Here is a 19,294-nt window from a genome sequence, read left to right as displayed (position 1 = left end):
CATTGGGGATTACAGAGGCCTTGAAACATGTTTAAGTTATACACATAATCAAATGTAATTAAAATATTTTCACAGTCTTACCTCTGTTTCTCGTGGCATGGGATTAAATCCACAGAGGTTGCAGACAGTGTTCTTGCATTCGGTGCAGGTGTTGTAGTTGGGAGGGTCCTTGGAGCCCTTGTTGAGTTCCACCTTGCAGAGTGGACAGGTGGACTGGCCTGCTTTGGGAGATGGTTGGTAGGGTGCTGTTCCCTTTGGAGGCTCTGACGGGGGTTTGTCCACGTTGACCTGTACTGATGGGGGGACCTTGGCCTGCTGGGGTTGCTCTGCTTTCTTCTCCTCTGCATTCTGAACAGCAGATGGTTTGGTCTCCTTTGCAGGGGGCATCTTGGGAGAGGCCGGTGCAGACACCATGGGGGAAGCTGGCAGAGTGGTGTGGGGCTCATCCTGAACAGCTGAGGTGATCAAAGTGGATGCAGAGCTGAAGATGGAGGATCCAAAGCCAAACATCTTCCCAGACACTGACTCTTCAGCCTTTGACTGAGCAGGCTGAGATTTAGCACCGCCAAAGCCAAAGAAACCTACTGACTGCTTTGGGGGCTTGGGCTGTGGTTGTGATACAGATTTGGCAGGAGAGGTCCCACCTTTTGGAAGCTGTTGTTGAGGCTTTCCAGGCTCCTGCTTTAGGGGATCAGTTTTGGGGTCTATCTTTGGAACTTGCTGGGGCTGTAGTTGGGGTGGGGGCTTAGCATCAGGCTGTTGCAGTGGAGGAGTTTGCTTTTCTGGCTGTTGTGCAGGTGTAGCAGTACCACTGGGTATGGGTGTCACTGGAATTGTTTGGTCCACTGGTTTCTGAACAATTATAGGTTCCTGTTTGTCCTTTGCAGCCACAGCAGGTGGAGCAGGTTTGTTTTGTGGGGATCCTGGTGCTGGGGTCTCCTCCTTTTTGACTGCAGCTGTTGATGGGGTTCCAGCCGGTATTAATGTCTCCTGAGGTACAGTGGGTGGAGGAATCTCTTTTTGGGCAGCCGCAGGTGCTGGAATCTCCTCCTTTTGGGGTTTAGCTGGTGCTGGGGTCAGCTTTAGAGATGCAGCAGGTGTGGAGACTTTGCTTGGCAAGGGTTGGGATTTAATCATCGGCCGTCCTGGGGGTTCCATTCCTCCAAGAGCTCTCTGCATCTGGCAGTTCAGACACAGCCATTCCTTTACCTGAAATAAAATAACAGTATTGAACATTTTTTTCAGCAAACAATCTTGTAGAATTGTATTGCAGTCTGAGGACTTACAGATGCTCTTATCTTAGTTGCTATTTAAATGCTTCATACTAGATGTTACAAACATGTAGTAAAACTACTGACATAATGCTCTAAATCTGAAGATGTTAAATCAAATGAATAATTTATATCAGACTGTATTAATACAATTCTTCCAGATTACAATTTGCTTCCAGGAAGATCATAAACAAATATTAGACCATTTGGAGAAAAGCCAATAGTTATAACAAGAGCTCCATCAAAGCTTCTTGTTATCCTATCTTACAACTTAGATGAAAGAGATGACTGGCAACTATAGACACTGCCAATGCATAGTTAGTATTCTTAAATAACTGTTGTAAAATAAAGTGCAACATTTATGTTAGAGTAGCCAAATTACTTTGATGAAACATAGACAGTTTAATTACCTCTGTTTCATGTGGCATGGGGTTGAATCCACAGAGGTTGCAGACAGTGTTCTTGCATTCGGTACATGTGTTGTAGTTGGGAGGGTCCTTGGAGCCCATGTTGAGGTCCACCTTGCAGAGTGGACAGGTGGACTGGCCTGCTTTGGGAGATGGTTGGGAGGATGCTTCTCCCATTGGAGGCTCTGATGGGGGTTTGTCCACGTTGGCCTGTAATAATGTGGGGATCTTGGCCTGCTGGGGTTGCTCTGCTTTCTTCTCCTCTGCATTCTGAACAGCAGGTGGTTTGGTCTCCTTTGCAGGGAGCATCTTGGGAGAGGCCGGTGCAGACACCATGGGGGAAGCTGGCAGAGTGGTGTGGGGCTCATCCTGAACAGCTGAGGTGATCAAAGTGGATGCAGAGCTGAAGATGGAGGAGCCAAAGCCAAACATCTTACCCGACACGGACTCTTCAGGCTTTGAGGGGGTAGACTGAGATTTGGGACCACCAAAGCCAAATAAGCCTCCTGACTCCTGCTTGGGGGGTTGCTGTGTGGATGGGATGGCACTACTCTGGCTGGGCTGCTGTGGTGGTGTCTGGGGTTCTGATGTTCTCCGGTTCTCTAGTGCCTTCTGAGCAGGTGCTGAACTGGCTGGTTTCCCAAGCTCCTGCTTTGGGGGAGTGATTTTGGGGTCTGGCTTTGGAGCTTCCTGGGGCTGTACTTGTGCCAGAGGCTGTGCAGCAGGCATTTTCTTTTCTGGCTGCTGTAAGGGTTGAACAACCTCATTCTGCTTGTTTGTAGGTGTGGCTGGTGGCTCCATCGACTTTTGAACAATTGCAGGTTTCTGGTTGTCAATTGACATCTCAGTAGATGAACACTCTTTTTTCATTGCGGAGCCAAGTGTTGTTGTCTTGTTTGTTTTGAGTGAATCTGGAACAGGTGCCTCATTGCTTATAACTGCAGCTGGAAGTTGGACCTCTTTAGTCTCTACTGCTGATGAAAATGGTGCTTCCTTCTTCAGAGGTAAACCTGATTGTACAGCATAGTTATCTTGGGTTGAACCTGGTGTTGGGGAACCCTTTCTGTTTTGTGACCCTGGTAGTATATGTTCCTTTTTATTTTGAGGTGAGGCTGGTGCCCCCTTAGTGAGAGCTGAACCAGTGACCTCCTTGATGAGAGGGGAGGCAGAAGTTGGTTCCTCCTTGATAAGGGCTGAGGCAGAAACGTCCTTCTTGACAGGCAACGCTGTGGTTGGGACCTCATCTGTTACAGACACACCTGGTGGTGTAGGATATTTTTTATTTTGTGGTGAATCTGGTGTTGGAGTGTCCTGCTTTAAAGCTGTAACTGGTGTCTCCCCCATTTTGGATGAGGCTGGTAATGGAGTCTCCTTTTGTGGTGCAGCAAGAGTGGTTGTCTCTTCTTTTTGGAGTGTGGAGGCGGCCTTCTTCTGATCTACAGCAGGTATCGCAGTCTCCTTTACCTTTTGAGTTGCCGGAGGCTCCTTTTGAGGTGCAACAGGTGTAGAAACTTTGTTGAGTAAGGGTTGGGGTTTCATCATGAGGGGTTCTGGGGGTTCCATTCCCCCAAGAGCTCTCTGCATCTGGCAGTTCAGACACAGCCATTCCTTCACCTGAAAAAAACATATTCAGTCAAATTTAATTTAAGAGTAAACTATGATAATCAAACTGAAAATAACAGACTGTGTTCAATGGATTTTTTTTAAATAAACAAGAACATAAAATACCACGTGCTTGCAATTTCATTTACCTCAGTAACATGTGGCATTGGGTTAAATCCACAGAGGTTGCAGACAGTGTTCTTGCATTCGGTACAGGTGTTGTAGTTGGGAGGGTCCTTGGAGTCAATGTTGAGGTCCACCTTGCAGAGTGGACAGGTGGACTGGCCTGCTTTGAGAGCTGGTTGGGAGGATACTACTCCTTTTGGAGGCCCCGATGAGGGTTGGTCAACTTTAGCCTGTACTGATGGGGGGACCTTGGCCTGCTGGGGTTGCTCTGCTTTTGATTCCTCTGCTCTCTCGGTAGCAGGTGGTTTGGTCTCCTTTGCAGGGGGCAACTTGTGAGAGGCCGGTGCAGACACCTTCGGGGAACCTGGCGGTGTGGTGTGGGGCTCATCCTGAACAGCTGAGGTGATCAAAGTGGATGCAGAGCTGAAGATGGAGGAGCCAAAGCCAAACATCTTACCAGACACTGACTCTTCAGCCTTTGAGGGGGTAGACTGAGATTTGGTACCACCAAAGCCAAAGAAGCCTCCTGACTCCTGCTTGGGGTGTTGCTGTGTGTCTGGGATGGCACTACTCTGCCTACGCCCAGGCTGGCTGGGCTGCTGTGGTGGTTTCTGAGGTTCTGAAGCTCTCCGGTTCGCTTGTGATGCCATCTGAGCTGGGCTTGCCGGCATTTGAGTGCCTGCTGCTTTAGTAGCTTCAGCTTTTGATATATCAGCTGCAGGGGGAACTGGTTTCCTTTGAGGGGAGCTTGGGATTGGACTGTCTGTCTTCACAGATGCAGCAGGTGTTGCAATGTCCTTTTGAGCTGCAATAGGTGTCACAGTGACTGTTTGAGGTGCAAAAACTTTGTTGGGATACAGTTTCATCATGAGGGGTTCTGGGGGTTCAATTCCTCCAAGAGCTCTCTGCATCTGGCAGTTAAGACACAGCCACTCCTTCATCTGAAAGTGCAGTGTTGTGTTAGATACATACTGTTGTTGGATACTGGGTTAAACTTGGGACATTGCTATCCTAGAGACTCATTTTTACATCAGAAGTTAATGGTTATCTGTAGGAGCCAGATGGCTTTGGAATGTGCTGGGTGGACAGGAGGAAGACACAGGATTGCTATAGGGGATACGGATGGACATCTGTGAATTGGGCAAATGAGGGGTTGAGGTCAGGTCAGATCCCCTTAAGGGAGAAATTATGCTTTATTACCCCTTTACTTCATCTTCCTGTCAAACCACAATTGATGTTAGGATTAGAGAGAAGGGGGAGTGCCTACATTGGAGTATACAGTGGCTTGCGAATGTATTCACCCCCTTGGTATTTTTCCTACTTTGTTGCCTTACATCCTGGAATTAAAATGTATGTTTTGGGGGGTTTGTATCACTTGATTTACACAACATGCCTTCCATTTTGAAGATGCAAAATATTTCATATTGTGAAACAAACAAGAAATAAGACAAAAAACTGAAAACTTGAGCGTTTAGAACTATTCATCCCACCCAAAGTCAATACTTTGTAGAGCCACCTTTTGCAGCAATTACAGCAGTACGTCTCTTGGGGTATGTCTCTATAGGTTTGGCACATCTAGCCACTGGGATTGTTGCCCATTCTTCATGGCAAAACTGCTCCAGCTCCTTCATGTTGGATGGGTTCCGCTGGTGTACAGCAATCTTTAAGTCATACGACAGATTCTCAATTGGATTGAGGTCAGGGCTTTGACTAGGCCATTCCAAGACATTTAAATGTTTCCCCTTAAACCACTGAAGTGTTGCATTAGCAGTATGCTTAGGGTCATTGTCCTGCTGGAAGGTGAACCTCTGTCCTAGTCTCAAATTTCTGTAAGACTGAAACAGGTTTCCCTAAAGAATTTCCCTGTATTTAGCGCCATCCATCATGCCTTCAATTCGGACCAGTTTCCCAGTCCCTGCCGATGAAAAACATCCCCACTGCATGATGCTGACACCACCATGCTTCACTGTGGGGATGCTGTTCTCGGGGTGATGAGAGATGTTGGGTTTGCACCAGACATAGCGTTTTCCTTGATGACCAAAAAGCTCAATTTTAGTCTCATCTGACCAGAGTACCTTCTTCCATATGTTTGGGGAGTCTCCCACATGCCTTTTGGCAAACACCAAACATGTTTGCTTATTTTTTTTTAAGCAATGCCTTTTTTTCTGGCCACTCTTTTGTAAAGCCCAGCTCTGTGGAGTGTACGGCTTAAAGTGGTTTTATGGACACATACTCCAATCTTTGCATCTCCTTCAGGGTTATCTTTGGTTTCTTTGTTGCCTCTCTGATTAAAGCCTCCTTGCATGGTCTGTGAGTTTTGGTGGGCGGCCCTCTCTTGGCAGGTTTGTTGTGGTGACATATTCTTTCCATTTTTTAACAATGGATTCTACAGTGCTCTGTGGGATGTTCAACGTTCCGTAAAATTTGTATAACCCAACTCTGATCTGTACTTCTCCACAACTTTGCCCTGACCTTTTGGAGAGCTCCTTGGTCTTCATGGTGCCGCTTGCTTGGAGGTGCCCGTTGCTTAGTGGTGTTGCAGACTCTGGGGCCTTTCAGAACAGGTGTATATAAACTGAGATCATGTGACAGATCATGTGACACTTAGATTGCAGACAGGTGGACTTTATTTAACTAATTATGTGACTTCTGGAGGTGATTGGTTGCACCAGCTCTTATTTAGGGACTTCATAGCAGGGGTGAATACACAAGAACTCACCACTTTTCTGTAAAAAAAAAAAATTGTAAAGTTTTTTTATTTTTTACTACACCAATTTGGACTATTTTGTGTATGTGCATTACATGAAATCAAAATAAAATCAATTTCAATTACAGGTTGTAATGCAACAAAACAGGACAAACTCCAAGGGGGATGAATACTTTTGCAAGGCACTGTATATACTTGTGGTGGTGGAAAGATGCTTTGTCTAATGCAGCTGTATTGATCCTCTGGGCAGAAAAAACTTGGTAAAGCTTTCATAGTGTCCGTGGAGTTTTTTACTCTGAGAATTAGAACCTAACACTGTATGGGGGATGGGGGTGTGTGGAATAAACCGATACAGTTACATATCGCAACATTATTTTTCAACAATAATATATTGATATTCGATTCCAAGAATCGATTTGTAAAGAAATATATAAACATTGCCTTCGGAAAGTGTACAGACCCCTTGACTCTTTACACATTTTGTTACGTTACAGTCTAATTCTAAAATGGATGAAATAAAATCCTCATTAATCTTCAAACAATACCCTAGAATGTCAAAGCGAAAACAGGTTTTTACAAATGTTTGCAAATATATTAAAAAACAAAAAACAGAAATACCTTATTTAGATACAGTTGAAGTCGGAGTTTACATACACTTTAGCCAAATACATTTATACTCAGTTTTTCACAATTCCTGACATTTAATCCTAGTAAAAATTCTCTGTCTTAGGTCAGTTAGGATCACCACTTTATTTTAAGAATGTGAAATGTTAGAATAATAGTAGAGAGTGATTTATTTCAGCTTTTATGTCTTTCATCACATTCCCAGTGGGTCAGAAGTTTACATACACTCAATTAGTATTTGAAAGCATTGCATTTAAATTGTTTAACTTGGGTCAAATATTTCGGGTAGCCTTCCACAAGCTTCCCACAATGAGTTGGGTGAATTTTGCCGCATTCCTCCTGACAGAGCTGGAAAAATGACTTGTCTCATACACAAAGTAGATGTCCTAACCGTCTTGCCAAAACGATAGTTTGTTAACAACACATTTGTGGAGTGGTTGAAAAACGAGTTTTAATGAATCCAAACTAATTGTATGTAAACTTCTCACTTCAACTGTAAGTATTCAGACCCTTAGCTATGAGACTCGAAATAGACCTCAGGTGCACCCTGTTTCCATTGATCATCCTTGAGCTGTTTCTACAACTTGATTGGAGTCCACCTGTGAAAAATTCAATTGAATGGACATGATTTGAAATGGCACAAACCTGTCTATATAAGGTCCCACAGTTGACAGTGCATGTCAGAGCAAAAACCAAGCCATGAGGTCGAAGTAATTGCCTGTAGAGCTCAGAAACAAGATCGTGTGGAGGAATAGATCTGGGGAAGGGTACAAAAACAATTCTGCAGCCTTGAAGATCCACAAGAACACAGTGGCCTCCATCATACTTAAATTTAAGATGTTTGGAAACACCAAGACTCTTCCTAGAGCTGACCGCCTGACCAAACTGATCAATCAGGATACAAGGGCATTGGTCAGGGAGCTGACCAAGAACCTGATGGTCACTCTGACAGAGCTCTAGAGTTAATCTGAAAACAAGATGGAACTCTTTGGCCTGAATGAAAAGCGTCACGTCTGGAGGAAACCTGGCACCATCCAGATGTTTTTCAGTGGCAGGGACTGGGAGACTAGTCAGGATCAAGACAAAGATGAACGGAGCAAAGTACAGAGAGATCCATGATGAAAACCTGCTTCAGAGCACTGAGGACTCAGACTGCGGTGAAGGTTGACCTTCCAACAGGACAACGACCCTAAGCACACAGCCAAGAAAATGCAGGTGTGGCTTCGGAACAAGTCTCCGAATGTCCTTGAGTTGCCTAGCAAGAGCCCGGACTTGAACCTGATCTAACATCTCTTGAGAGACCTGAAAATAGCTATGCAGCAATGCTCCCGATCCAACCTGACAGAGCTTGAAAGGATCTGCAGAGAAGAATGGGAGAAACTCCCCATATACAGGTGTGCCAAGCTTGTAGAGTCATAGACAAGAAGACTCAATGCTGTAATTGCTGCCAAAACCTGTTTTTGCCTTGTTATTATGAGATATTGTGCGTAGATTGATGAGGAAAATAAACATTTTAATCAATTTTAGAATAAGGCTGTAATGTAACAAAATGTGGAAAAAGTCAAGGGGTCTGAATACTTTCCGTAGGCACTGTATATTTAAGCAATAAGGCACTAGGGGGTGTGGTATATTGGCCATATACCACAAACGCCTGAGGTGCCTTATTGCTATTATAAATTGGTTACCAATGCAATTAGACCAGTACAAATACATGTTTTGTCATACCAGTGGTATACGGTATGATATACCACGGCTGTCAGCCAATCTGCATTCAGGGCTCGAACCACCCAGTTTATAATGCTGAATATTTCCATCTGAATATTCAGTCTGCATACGACATCGTTTCTCTAAGTATCTTGCTTGAATATTATACAGTATTTAAGTTGAATTGATATGTTACAATTTGTGTAACTAAAGCACTCAATACAAGTACCTTAAATGTCCCTATTATTGAAACTTTCAACTGAATAAAGCATTGGTAGGCAAAGGCAATTTGACAGAGTAGCCATAATTGTATTACGTTTATTAAATGAATTCCCAGAATAGTAATTTCTTACCTCAGTAACGCTTGGCATGGGGTTAAATCCACAGAGGTTGCAGACAGTGTTCTTGCATTCGGTACAGGTGTTGTAGTTGGGAGGGTCCTTGGAGCCCATGTTGAGTTCCATCTTACATAGTGGACAGGTGGACTGGCCTGCTTTGAGAGCTGGTTGGAAAGATGCTGCTCCCTTTGGAGGCTCTGATGGGGGTTTGTCCACGTTGGCCTGTAATAATGGGGGGACCTTGGCCTGTTGGGGTTGCTCTGCTTTCTTCTCCTCTGCATTCTGAACAGCAGGTGGTTTGGTCTCCTTTGCAGGGGGCATCTTGGGAGAGGCCGGTGCAGACACCATGGGAGAAGCTGGCAGAGTGGTGTGGGGCTCATCCTGAACAGCTGAGGTGATCAAAGTGGTTGCAGAGCTGAAGATGGAGGAGCCAAAGCCAAACATCTTCCCAGACACTGAATCTTCAGGCTTTGAGGGGGTAGACTGAGATTTGGGACCACCAAAGCCAAATAAGCCTCCTGACTCCTGCTTGGGGTGTTGCTGTGCGGACGGAATGGCAATACTCTGCCTACGCCCAGGGCTGGGCTGTTGTGGTGGTTTCTGAACTTCTGATGTTCTCCGGTTTTCCTGTGGTGTCTTCTGAGCCGGTCCTGGAGAGGTCCCAACTTTAGGAGGCTGTTGCTGAGGCTTCACAGGTTCTGCTTTCAGTGCACTTGCTAGGGTCTGCTGAGGCTTCACAGGTTCTGCTTTCAGTGCACTTGCTGGGGTCTGCTGAGGCTTCACAGGTTCTGCTTTCAGTGCACTTGCTGGGGTCTGCTGAGGCTGGACTTGTGGAGTCTTCTGCTGTAGGGGCTGCTGCTGTGGTTGTGCAGCACTCCCCTGCTTAGCCCCTGATGGGTCTCCTGGTTTTAAAGGACTTGAATGTTTCTGGTCCTGCTTTGCAGTCATTGTGGGGGAGTCTGGCTTTCTCTGGGGGGAGGCTGGCATTGGGGTGTCTTTCTTTGGGGCTATGGCTGGTGTTTGAGCCTCTTTTTTGGGTGACACTGGTGTTGGTGCACCTTTTTGGGCACCAGTTGGTGTGGGAGTCTCCCGCTTTTGAAGCGCAAAGGGTGCAGACACCTTGAGGGAAGCTGGCGGTGTGGTGTGGGGCTCATCCTGAACAGCTGAAGTGATCAAAGTGGATGCAGAGCTGAAGATGGAGGAACCAAAGCCAAACATCTTCCCAGACACTGACTCTTCAGGTTTTGAGGGGACAGGCTGAGAGGCTGGAGTCACTGACTCCTTGTTGGGTGAGGCTGGTGTAGTGGCCACTTTTTGGGGACCAGATGCTGTTGGTGTGTCTCTCGTTTGAGGAGCAGCAGGAGCAGAGACTTTGTTGGGGGAAGGCTTGGGTTTCATCATGGTAGGTCCATGAGGTTCCATTCCTCCAAGTGCTCTGTGCATCTGGCAGTTCAGACACAGCCACACATTCACCTGAAAATGTTTTCCATTGTGAGAGGAATACAGAATTTAATCAATTTCATATACAGCTATACATCTGCATGATGGAAAACAGCACGAGCAAATGTTTCTGCCGTGATATCATCAGACATTTCTCCTTACTCTCTGAGACATAAATCATCCAGCACTCTGTGATACATCATTGTTGCAGTTTTGAGCTTCAACATGACTTGCTGTTTAAGTATTAGGTGTATTGCATATGCAAAGCACTCTGCACTTCCACTTCTATTCCTTAGTTGGTAGTGTTGGTAGAATTATTATGAGTCAAGACCAAGTCAGGAAATTAAATAGCCATAACCACTACAATTGAGACTTTGATTTGTCTCTCTTTAGTAAAGTGAAATACCAATCTTTCCATGTAGGCTAAAAACATGTCAGACAAGTTGTTTATATTTGTAAGAAGAGAGAATGAACAATTTATGAACCGACCAACGGTGCAATGTCTAAAGGTTATATCTGAAACCGAAATACATAGAAATTAATAGACATTTCAAATCTAAAAGATAACATAATTTCAGAATGACTAAGATTATCCGTGTGGAGATTAATTGGCTCTCTGAACTTTTATATAAAATAAAGTTATCTTTGTCCAAATAATAATACATCAAAAATGATTTCTTCACACAGTAATTAAGTGATATTTGGTCAATCTTACCTCAGTAACATGTGGCATGGGGTTGAATCCACAGAGGTTGCAGACAGTGTTCTTGCATTCGGTGCAGGTGTTGTAGTTAGGAGGGTCCCTGGAGCCCATGTTGAGTTCCACCTTGCAGAGTGGACAGGTGGACTGGCCTGCTTTGGGAGATGGTTGGTAGGGTGCTGTTCCCTTTGGAGGCTCTGACGGGGGTTTGTCCACGTTGACCTGTACTGATGGGGGGACCTTGGCCTGCTGGGGTTGCTCTGCTTTCTTCTCCTCTGCTTTCTGAGCAGCAGGTGGTTTGGTCTCCTTTGTAGGGAGCATCTTGGGAGAGGCCTGGGCTGCTGCAGACCCCTTCGGGGAACCTGGTGGTGTGGTGTGGGGTTCATCCTGAACAGCTGAGGTGATCAAAGTGGATGCAGAGCTGAAGATGGAGGAGCCAAAGCCAAACACCTTCCCAGACACTGAATCTTCAGGCTTTGAGGAAATCTGAGATTTAGGACCACCAAAGCCACCAAAGAAGCCCCCTGACTCCTGCTTGGGGGGCTTGGCCTGTAGTGTTGGCACAGATTTGGCAGGAGATGTCCCACCTTTTGGAGGCTCTTGCTGAGGCTTCCCAGGCACCTGCTGTGACAGGGTGGCATTGTTCCGCTCATGCCCACGTTGCCCTGGCTGATCTGGTGGTTTCTGAGGCCCTGATGTTCTCCGGTTCTCCTGTGGTGCCTTCTGAACAGGTGCTGGGCTGGCTGGTTTCTGAAGGTCTGCTGTTCTAGCAGCATCTGCCTTGAGTGGCTCTGTTGCTGATGTAGAAGGTTTTCTCTGGGGGGAGCCTGGTGTTGGAATGTCTTTCTTTTGGGTAGCGATGGGTGTGACAGTGGCCTTCTGAGGTGCAGAACCTTTGTTTGGAGAAGGTTGGGGTTTCATCATGGGAGGTCCTGTGGGTTCCATTCTCTTCATCTGGCAGTTCAGACACAGCCACTCCTTCAACTGAAAGAAAATGACAGCGTAAAAATGGTCAAATCACATTATCCAACATGGTTAAATATGATTTAGTACCATGATTTCAATCAGAAACACTAAATATGCCTTCGTCAACCGATACTTGCAAATGTGATAATGGGTACTTGTGAACTTCAACTTCCACATAATCAGTAAACAAAGCAATATTCACAATGTTCTGTGCCTGTCATCATGAGATAGTTTTAGGTCTTTGTAGAGAAGCCCAAGCTTATTTACAATTCAAGCTGCCGCTAGACATCAGTAACTAAATATTTCTAATGTGTTGTGTCAAGTCTAAGACGATTTCAATGTCAGTGTCCTCAAGGAAATGTAGCTATGAATTTAACTGTCCAAGAGGACAGTGTTCACACATTGTGTAAAATAAATTGTTCATAATTATTCCATCTTCGCTAATTACACCTTTTTGTGTTATTAACCAATTATTGCTTGATATTATTATACAGTAGCCATTAGCCAATAGTAAAAGGCTATACCTTTGTGCTATTATGAGACACTCACACTCCCACTTAGGAGGGACTCTCACTTAGGAGGGAGCTGAACAATAGTCTTAAAATAAATTATGTGTCCTACAACTCGCTGCCTGCACTCACAATTAAAATGTCCTCTACTGTAAATGGGCAGGGGACCATCAGGTCTCCAAACATACATGAACTCTGTGTTTTAATCTGTTTATCTGCTCTCTGATAGCGATACAGTCCTCCTGAGGGAAGCACATAATGCTGTCTATCAGACAAAAGGCCATTAGTAAAGCGTGTGGAACAGTTTACAATACCTCCCACTGCCTCTTGTAATGATATGAGGCCTCTGTGATGGTAAGGGAGTCACTGGTCTGCATAATGCAATGATAACACTAACGGATCTCATCAGCTCTGAGATATGTTCTGTTAACCAGGTCAGAGGTGAAACTCTTCCCAACTTCCCCTTGTGGTGCTGCAAAGACTGTCAGATGGACACCTACAGTATCTTAATCACTATACAATAAGTGGGTCTATATAATCAGCCTGCTCTACTCATGAACACAGCAAGCTCTCCATTCTGTGGACTCCTAGTTTAGGCCATCATGAACACAGCAAGCTCTCCATTCTGTGGACTCCTAGTTTAGGCCATCATGAACACAGCAAGCTCTCCATTCTGTGGACTCCTAGTTTAGGCCATCATGAACACAGCAAGCTCTCCATTCTGTGGACTCCTAGTTTAGGCCATCATGAACACAGCAAGCTCTCCATTCTGTGGACTCCTACTTTAGGCCATCATGATGCACAGCAAATTATTCAGTGTAAAAAAATATATAATAATCAACATGGAGAGTGTAAAGTCAAATTCAAATCCAATCAAATGTATTTGTCACATACACATGGTTAGCAGATGTTAATGCGAGTGTAGCGAAATGCTTGTGCTTCTAGTTCCGACAATGCAGTAATAACCAACGAGTAATCTAACCTAACAATTCCAAAACTACTACCTTATACACACAAGTGTAAAGGGATAAAGAATATGTACATAAAGATATATGAATGAGTGATGGTACAGAAGGGCATAGGCAAGATGCAGTAGATGGTATCGAGTACAGTATATACATATACATATGAGATGAGTAATGTAGGGTATGTAAACATTATATTAAGTAGCATTGTTTAAAGTGGCTAGTGATATATTTTCCATCAATTTCCATCAATTCCCATTTTTAAAGAGGCTGGAGTTGAGTCCGTGTGTTGGCAGCAGCCACTCAATGTTAGTGGTGGCTGTTTAACAGTCTGATGGCCTTGAGATAGAAGCTGTTTTTCAGTCTCTCGGGTCCCTGCTTTGATGCACCTGTACTGACCTCGCCTTCTGGATGATAGCGGGGTGAACAGGCAGTGGCTCGGGTGGTTGTTGTCCTTGATGATCTTTATGGCCTTCCTGTGACATTGGGTGGTGTAGGTGTCCTGGAGGGCAGGTGGTTTGCCCCCGGTGATGCGTTGTGCAGACCTCACTACCCTCTGGAGAGCCTTACGGTTGTGGGCAGAGCAGTTGCCGTATCAGGCGGTGATACAGCCCGACAGGATGCTCTCGATTGTGCATCTGTAGAAGTTTGTGAATGCTTTTGGTGACAAGCCAAATTTCTTCAGCCTCCTGAGGTTGAAGAGGCGCTGCTGCGCCTTCTTCATGATGCTGTCTGTGTGGGTAGACCAATGTCCGTGAGGGGTACGCCGAGGAACTTAAAACTTACTACCCTCTCCACTAATGTCCCATCAATGTGGATAGGGGGGGGGGGTGCTCCCTCTGCTGTTTCCTGAAGTCCACAATAATCTCCTTTGTTTTGTTGACGTTCAGTGTTCAGAGGTTATTTTCCTGACACCACACTCCGAGGGCCCTCACCTCCTCCCTGTAGGCCGTCTCAGCGTTGTTGGTAATCAAGCCTACCACTGTAGTGTTGTCCGCAAACTTGATGATTGAGTTGGAGGCGTGCATGGCCACGCAGTCGTGGGTGAACAGGGAGTACAGGAGAGGGGTCAGAACGCACCCTTGTGGGGCCCCAGTGTTGAGGATCAGCGGGGTGGAGATGTTGTTACCTACCCTCATTACCTGGGGGCGGCCCGTCAGGAGGTCCAGTACCCAGTTGCACAGGGCGGGGTCGAGACCCAGGGTCTCAAGCTTGATGACGAGTTTGGAGGTTACTATGGTGTTAAATGCTGGGCTGTAGTCGATGAACAGCATTCTCACATAGGTATTCCTCTTGTCCAGATGGGTTAGGGCAGTGTGCAGTGTGGTTGAGATTGCATCGTCTGTGGATGTATTTGGGCGGTAAGCAAATTGGAGTGGGTCTAGGGTGTCAGGTAGGAGGGAGGTGATATGGTCCTTGACTAGACTCTCAAAGCACTTCATGATGAAGGAAGTGAGTGCTACGGGGCAGTAGTCGTTTAGCTCAGTTACCTTAGCTTAGCTTTCTTGGGAACAGTGGTGACAATGGTGGCCTTCTTGATGTGGGAACAGCAGACTGGGATAAGGATTGATTGACTATGTCCGTAAACACACCAGCCAGCTGGTCTGCGCATGCCCTGATGATGCGGCTGGGGATGCCTTTTAGGCCTGCAGTCTTGCGAGGGTTAACACGTTTAAATGTTTTCCTCACGTCGGCTGCAGTGAAGGAGAGTCCGTAGGTTTTGGTTGCGGGCCGTGTCAGTGGCACTGTATTGTCCTACAAGCGGGCAAAAAAGTTATTTAGTCTGCCTGGGAGCAAGAAATCCTGGTCCGTGACGGGGCGGGTTTTCTTTTTGTAATCCGTGATTGACTGTAGACCCTGCCACATACCTCTTGTGTCTGAGCCGTTGAATTGTGACTCTACTTTGTCTCTATACTGACGCTTTGCTTGTTTGATTGGGAATAGGGAATAGTTACACTGTTTGTATTCGGTCATGTTTCCGGTCACCTTTCCCTGGTTAAAAGCAGTGGTTCGCTCTTTCAGTTTCACGCGAATGATGTCATCAATCCACGGTTTCTGGTTTGGGAATGTTTTAATCGTTGCTATGGGAACGACATCATCAATGCACTTTCTAATGAACTCGCTCACCGAATCAGCGTATTCGGCAATGTTGTTGTTGGACGCAATGCGGAACATATCCCAGTCCGCGTGATTGAAGCAGATTTGAAGCGTGGAATCAGATTGGTCGGACCAGCGTTGAACAGACCTGAGCGCAGGAGCTTCTTGTTTTAGTTTCTGTCTGTAGGCAGGGAGCAACAAAATGGAGTCGTGGTCAGCTTTTCCGAAAAGAGGGCGGGGGAGGGTCTTATATGCGTTGCGGAAGTTAGAATAGCAATGATTCAAGGTTTTACCAGCCCTGGTTGCGCAATTGATATGCTGATACAATTTAGGGAGTCTTGTTTTCAGATTAGCCTTGTTAAAATCCCCAGCTACAATGAATGCAGCCTCAGAATATGTGGTTTCCAGTTTGCAAAGAGTCAAATAAAGTTCGTTCAGGGCCATCGATGTGTCTTTTTGGGGGGGAATATATACGGCTGTGATTATAATCGAAGAGAATTCCCTTGGTAGATAATGCAGACGACATTTGATTGTGAGGAATTCAAAGTCAGGTGAACAGAAGGACTTGAGTTCCTGTATGTTGTTGTGATTACACCACGTCTCGTTAATCATAAGGCATACGCCCCCAACCCCTCTTCTTACTAGAAAGATGTTTGTTTCTGTCGGCACGATGCGTGAAGAAACCAGCTGGCTGCACCGATTCCGTTAGCGTCTCTCGAGTGAGCCATGTTTCAGTGAAGCAAAGAACGTTACAGTCTCTGATGTCCCTCTGGAATGCTACCCTTGCTCGGATTTCATCAACCTTGTTGTCAAGAGACTGGACATTGGCGAGTAGTATGCTTGGGAGTGGTGCGTGATGTGCCTGTCTCTGGAGCCTGACCAGAAGACCGCTTCGTTTCCCTCTTTTAAGACGTCTTTGTTTTGGGTCGCAGGCTGGGATCCATTCCGTTGTCCTGGGTGGAAGGCAGAACACAGGATTTGCTTCGGGAAAGTCATATTCCTGGTCGTACTGATGGTGAGTTGATGTTGCTCTTATATTCAGTAGTACTTCCCGACTGTATGTAATGAAACCTAAGATGATCTGGGGTACCAATGTAAGAAATAACACGTAAAAAAACAAAAAAACTGCAGTTTCCTAGGAACGCGAAGCGAGGCGGCCATCTCTGACGGTGCCGGAAGTACATTCAACACCTAAGTGTTGAGTCTGTGGACCTAAATAGACACTGGAACAGTGTTAAATTAACACACTTACTGCTTAGTGTAAAGCCTTATTTAAATGTTTCCCTGAGTGCCTTGCCTTTCGAGCAAATTGTAGAGTTACCACCCATAATTATATGTGTTAGTGACAGAGACATGGTTGTTGCATTCATCTATTTTTAGGTTCTCTGGACTTCACCAAGTGAGATCAAAAGCAAATATGTTATCATTCAAAATGTAATAATCTTTAACACCATACCATATGTATTTCACAAGGCCTTATTTTGAGGGTCTAGTTTTACCCAAATACATAGGCCTGAAACTGGTGCAGATCACTTTGAACCAAAACCATGCCAATCATTATCATATTTCCCAGCATGCTCTATTACAGGTAGATTTTTTTATCTAATTTTATGTTTCATGGCATGGCAGCCACAACCCTGCAACAGGAGCCACCCCAAGGCCTCCTGTGCACACCCAGAATGTAGCATTGTCAGCCACTCCCATCCCCTGCAGCAGCTCCACTCCTTTGGCAGGAGTTTCATCAGGGTGGACTGAGCTCTGCCAACACTGCTTTCCCTGTTCCCCCCCAGTCCCTTCATCCAGTGACTTGAGGGAGGTCTGTCAAATGCTCAGTCTGCTTTGCACGTGGTTGGCCAAGGACCTTGGCAAAGTCTCAGCTCACTCAACAAATAGCTGCAAATGCCTGTTAGCTCTTATGGGAATGAGCTGAATACCTCCTATGACTTTAAATCTCATAGGGGGCTTGGGCTAATGCACCTAAATGTGCCAAGTATGATTTAAAAAATGGACACAATTGATATTTGGGTACAGGACTCGTGTCCTGACATTCTGGTTCTTTCTGAAACATGGTTAAATTGTTATTTATCTGATAAATACATTGAAGTAAATGATTATAATGTATTTAGATTTGACAGATTAAAGAAAGGGGAGGCGTAGCCATATATGTCAAATCTAATTTCATGGCTTCCCAATCTTGAAATATTTCTGTTCCTAAGACATTTGAGCTCCTGGTTGTCGATGTGTCCATAAACCAGAATACACATGTATTTGTTGCTGGGATTTACTGCCCCCCTGCTACCATTGCGGATGCTGTTGTTGCTATATTCGAGTGTTAAGCATCTTTTTCGTCCTCGGAGTTGGTCATTTTAGGGGATTTGAATCTGGATAGGCTATCCCCGGCCTCAAATCAATTTCAGAGTTTATGCATTGATTTGAATCTGACTCAAGTGATATCAAAACCCACACGGCCTAAATGGGAAAAATCCTGGTAACTCCTGATTGATTGATTTAATTCTTAATAATTACCCGGAAATATTTTTCTAATGGAGTATTTGCATATGATCTCAGTGATCATTGTCCCATAGTATGTATTAGAGATAAGAAACAGCAAAATACTAATCATTGTTTAATTAAGAAGATCATTTTTTCAATGTTTTCTCCTCAAGGGTTTTAACATGACATGTTCTACTCAGATTTAGCCACTATCGCCTGTATTCCTGACACTGAGTTGGCTCTAGAACATTTCTCTTCCATATTTATTCCCCTGGCAGATAAACGTGCCCCTTTTAAACAATTCAGAGTCAAAGATAGATCTAACCCTTCAGAAGAGCTCATTCGATGAGAAATCAGGCCTGGGCCAAAGCAAGGAAATCTTAGCACTATGTAGTGTACTGGCAATCTTTCAGTGAATTGAGAAACAAATGCACTATCTCGAAAAATAGAAAGCTAAGTCAAGCTATTTTTTAAGCTCTACAGCTGACTCTGCTGTTGATCCTTCTAAATTTTGCAAAAGTGTAAATTAACTGAAGAGTACAAATTCCTCTTCTTCCCTGCCTAAGCAAGTTCTTTCTGAATCTGGCATCATAACTGAGAGAGAAGAAAGGAATAAGTGATGCATTTAATCCTCATTTTATCTCGGCAGGCGTTTTATTTGAGAGCAATTGTGGTTTAATTGACCCTGGTCAGTCAATCGACTTCTCTTCCCTCTGCCAGCCTCCAGCTGACTCAACGGTTAACCTGTCAACTTCTAGTGAATCTTTGTTTTCATTTCAGCAATTTACTATCTGTGGTGTGCTACAGTGCCTTGCAAAAGTATTCATCCCCCTTGGCTTTTTCCTACAACCTGAAATGTAAATGTATTTTTATTTGGATTTCATGTAATGGACATACACAAAATAGTCCAAATTGGTGAAGTGAAATTGAAAAAAAGACTTGTTTAAAAAAATGTAAAAAAAGGGAAAAGTGGTGAGTGCATATGTATTCACCCCCTTTGCTATGAAGCCCCTAAATAAGATCTGGTGCAACCAATTACCTTCAGAAGTTACATAATTAGTTAAATAAAGTCCACCTGTTTGCAATCTAAGTGTCACATGGTCTCAGTATATATACACCTGTTCTGAAAGAGTCCAGAGTCTACAACACCACTAAGCAAGGGGCACCACCTAGCAAATACACCACCAAGCAAGGGGCACCACCAAGCAAGGGGCACCACCAAGCAAGTAGCACCATGAAGACCAAGGAACTCTTCAAACAGGTCAGGGACAAAGTTGTGGAGAGGTACAGATCAGGGTTGGGTTAAAAATATATGAAACTTTGAACATTCCAAAGAGCACCATTA

General features: G+C 44.8%; 1 protein-coding gene across 1 annotated transcript in view; it reads right to left on the bottom strand.

The window, feature by feature from the left end:
* LOC115109799 (protein piccolo-like) overlaps nucleotides 1-19,294 on the bottom strand; it is a 106,209-nt gene that overhangs the window by 81,055 nt on the left and 5,860 nt on the right. The window contains 5 exon segments of the mRNA XM_065009764.1: nucleotides 82-1,209; nucleotides 1,682-3,292; nucleotides 3,430-4,347; nucleotides 8,795-9,997; nucleotides 11,370-11,903. Of these exon segments, the coding sequence (XP_064865836.1) occupies nucleotides 82-1,209; nucleotides 1,682-3,292; nucleotides 3,430-4,347; nucleotides 8,795-9,997; nucleotides 11,370-11,903 (5,394 nt within the window).

The sequence above is a fragment of the Oncorhynchus nerka genome, linkage group LG25 (genome assembly GCF_034236695.1).
Source record: "Oncorhynchus nerka isolate Pitt River linkage group LG25, Oner_Uvic_2.0, whole genome shotgun sequence".
NCBI lineage: Eukaryota > Metazoa > Chordata > Actinopteri > Salmoniformes > Salmonidae > Oncorhynchus > Oncorhynchus nerka.
Note: the sequence above shows the minus strand (reverse complement) of the source record. Positions and strands in the feature narration are given on the sequence as shown.